The sequence below is a fragment of the Hyposmocoma kahamanoa genome, unplaced genomic scaffold (assembly GCF_003589595.1).
Source record: "Hyposmocoma kahamanoa isolate Upper Pololo Valley unplaced genomic scaffold, ASM358959v1 63, whole genome shotgun sequence".
NCBI classification, from domain to species: Eukaryota; Metazoa; Arthropoda; class Insecta; order Lepidoptera; family Cosmopterigidae; genus Hyposmocoma; species Hyposmocoma kahamanoa.
Window position 1 is genome coordinate 2559050 of NW_020653851.1, and position 3464 is coordinate 2562513.

The window sequence follows — 3464 nt, forward strand, 5'->3', positions numbered from 1 at the left end:
TGGAATAGTAATCCGTATAGTCTGATAAGAGTCATTTGTACCCTTTGTCGTCCTGATTAGATTTGTTTGATTTTGCTTGATATGCGTATTATTATCACTTGTAACCAGTAAATAAATTGTTAGATTTTAGTTAGATTTAAGTTAAATTCATGATGTTTGTTTTGTTGTAGTCCTTTTGTTCAAAATGATTTATTATCCGACAATGTCCGACAGAGAACACAGGCGGAGACTGAAAAACGGCACTATGCTGAGGCTTCGTCCTTTTCAACACTCATACTCAGTGTAATGTTCTATGTACATATGTGTGTTTGATGAATAAAGTCCTATTTAATGTAATTTAATTTAGTATAGAGATTATCAGTCCTTTTTAGTTATTGGTCCGTGGTTATAATAAGAAAGGCATTATATTTTATCTGTCGTACAACTAAATGTTCAATTTGTTACAGATAGAAATGGCAGAAGCAATGGAAGGCGGGTCGTCACTGGCCTGGCGGCTTCTAGCCACGCTGGAAGGAGGGTCGCTCGTGCTGGTCACCACAGCCCTGCTGGCTTACACCGCCAGGAGGAAACTGGCTCGGAAGAAAAGACTGCCAACTCGCCAAGGCAGAGATGTCCATAGCGTTCTAGTAAGTTTATTGAAAACATTTATTCATTGAAATCTTTACGCTATCTTCATACATAACTTTGTTCTTACTTAAGTACTCACGGCGAAAAGCGTTTACTTTATCTAAGCATTTTATCTCGATGAGTGTATTTATTAAAATTTCAAAAGCATTTTGAGTCTTGCGTTTACTATGTCAGCTCGTATTATGCGAAGTTGGGGCCCTACTCTCAAATAGCTTGAATTAAATATTATTAACTATATTACAGATAACAAACACAACAAATGCATTAGGCAGTGAGCTGAAAAAACAACTACAATTGTTAGGAACCACAGTGATAGAAGGAGCGACAAACGGAGCGGGAGCGGACAAAGTGGATGCGCTCGTGGTCGTAGGAGCGGAGTCACGAGCGAGCGGGCTCGATGGCATGGCGGAACTGGTTTCTCAAGATATTTACGAGAATATGAAGGTATAATTTACCATATTAAAAATATATATTAAAATATTTACTTCAAATTGCATTTCAGTGAGTATTCATTTTTTTTATTGTATAACAATATCGGTACCCGTATTCAGGATTATTTGTAAAATACTAACAACCTCGGAACTATATTACAAACATCATAAACAACAACTTTTGTTCCGTGACTTTACATAATTCATCAGATATAAGTTTCATACAAAAATAAATATATTTAACTAGATCGCGGTAACAATATAAAGCGTCCATTCCGGTGCAAAACACAGGAGCGGAGAGAGGCTTGTCGCTGTCGAGGAGAATGCTTGCACATTTGAACTTACTACTAATAAAATCAGTAGCACAACAAAAAACTTAAAACTTACTTGTGATTTGCATCAATATTAGACATAACTGGTTGAAGACTGTACCATTATTTCAGTCAACCGTGACCATGGGACCTGTAAAGGGCCCGAAACGTCGGTTTGTTTGGAAAAACAAATATACGCGATTTAAATCCGGAAAAATAGTTTCATTTCCTATGAGTGACAATCGCGAAAACCTAAGAACTCGATATAAAAAACTTTAAAGTATATTTTTGGTTATCATGGTAACTACGAAAAACTTTCTTAGATTTCTCACACATGTCACTACAGCAAAAAAATCATTAAACAACAGAAACAAAGGTCTGTAACAAGCACAGGAAAATTCGTAGTCTGCTAGTTCGTTCCAAAGCTCAATTGGGAGAGCTATCAAGCACGGCATGCTGAAGAAACTGGTTCGAATCCAGCCGGATCGAAGGAATTTTTAATTGGATTAGTGGAGTAATTTCACTAGGCAGTAGCACAAATGCACGAGGCAGTGAGCTGAAGAAACAACTAGATTTGTAATGAACCACAGTGATAGGAGGAGTGACGAGTGGGAGCGGACTAAGTGGATGCGCTCGTGATCGTAGTAGCGGAGTCGCAAGCGAGCAGGCTCAAAACACAAAACGTGGTACTCGATAAACATAAAATGGTAGTTACAAATTGAAACTAACACCCTAGTAGACTATGCTAACATACCTACTCGTAGTTGCAATGGTAAATAAACTTGTCTATAGCATTACTAATAGTGCAAGAGTAGCGTCAAGGGTAAGACTATATAAGACTAATTCGTCCAGGGAAGTACTGCCACTATTTCTGCCGCCACGCAGTAATGTCAGCATTATTATGTTCCGGTTTTTAAGGGTATGGGTGCTGGTGAAATTACAGGCACGTGGGATTTGTCAACTTATGTCTCAGGGTGATGGGCGCAGTGGCAGTGCCCCACAGATCTTTGCTGCAACTGTTATGGACAGGCGTGTAGCTTACCATCAGGCGCACGACTTGTTCGTCCCGTCTCGAAATAAAAAATGACGACATTTGTCTACCTTATATCTAGTGAATTACAGTTGCAAAGATTTTTCTTTTCTTCTTAGCTACTACGAATTAAAAAAGCCGTGCAATCAAAATTGTTCCCAGATACTAGACACCCTGTCGCCGCGGGTAAACGATGGTGGTTACATAGCATGGGCATGCGCGGGAGCGGTCAGCGAAACTTACAGCGGTGCGACCAACGCCTTCGATTCAGTGCTAGAAGCTAGCTTAAGTCATATCGCTGAAATGTAAGTAAATACGTACAACATCCGTTGAAGAATAGTAAATTGTAACAACAAGTGCATAAAACGCGCCATTGTGCCCGAGACGTATGATACCACGTAAATAGTTAAGTCGAGGGTAGAATGGATTTTATGAACAAATTATACACTCTGCTTTTCACTTCGATTGCGAGGAAATTAAACAGCAATATTGCAAATAAATAATTTTTTTTTTTTGTTTTTTCTACGCGTGACACTTGGCTCAGCTCAGACTACATAATGCGCAGTTATATTTTACAAGCTTTTATTTTTAATGCATTTTTATTTCTTATAGCTTATTAATATTACCTACTTTTATTAACTTTGTAATATAACACGGATTAAAAAAATATAAAAAACTTTATTTTATAAAGTTCTGGTGTGCGTACACTAGAGCATAGAATCCTATTAATGCAGCCTACACCCAGCATAGATACGAACTTTAAAAGCATGTGAAGTGAAAAATATATTTACAAATCAGGCCTTAGTGTAAATTTGTAATCATTCAAGCTTAACTGCCGCGTTTGCGTCAAGATTTTTATTTAAAACTTAATTAAGTACTTATAAGGTTTAAATGAAAATCTTAACGCAAAACGCGATAGTTAAATTTACGTATTTGAAAACTTACACTAAGGCCCCAGGAAAAAGCATTTAAAAAATGCTCGTCAGTACCTACATACGTTAGTCACACACACATATTTGTAATTACTTATAACATTAGTTTTCTTAACCCGTTCATGGACAGTAC

General features: G+C 37.5%; 1 protein-coding gene across 1 annotated transcript in view; it reads left to right on the forward strand.

The window, feature by feature from the left end:
• Positions 1-450: 450 nt before the first annotated feature.
• Positions 451-3464, forward strand: part of LOC113230503 — a 5061-nt gene continuing 2047 nt past the window's right edge. The window contains exons 1-3 of the mRNA XM_026464464.1: positions 451-626; positions 871-1071; positions 2562-2704. Coding sequence (XP_026320249.1) covers positions 453-626; positions 871-1071; positions 2562-2704 — 518 coding nt within the window. The 5' untranslated portion in view covers positions 451-452. The remainder of the gene's footprint in view (positions 627-870; positions 1072-2561; positions 2705-3464) is intronic.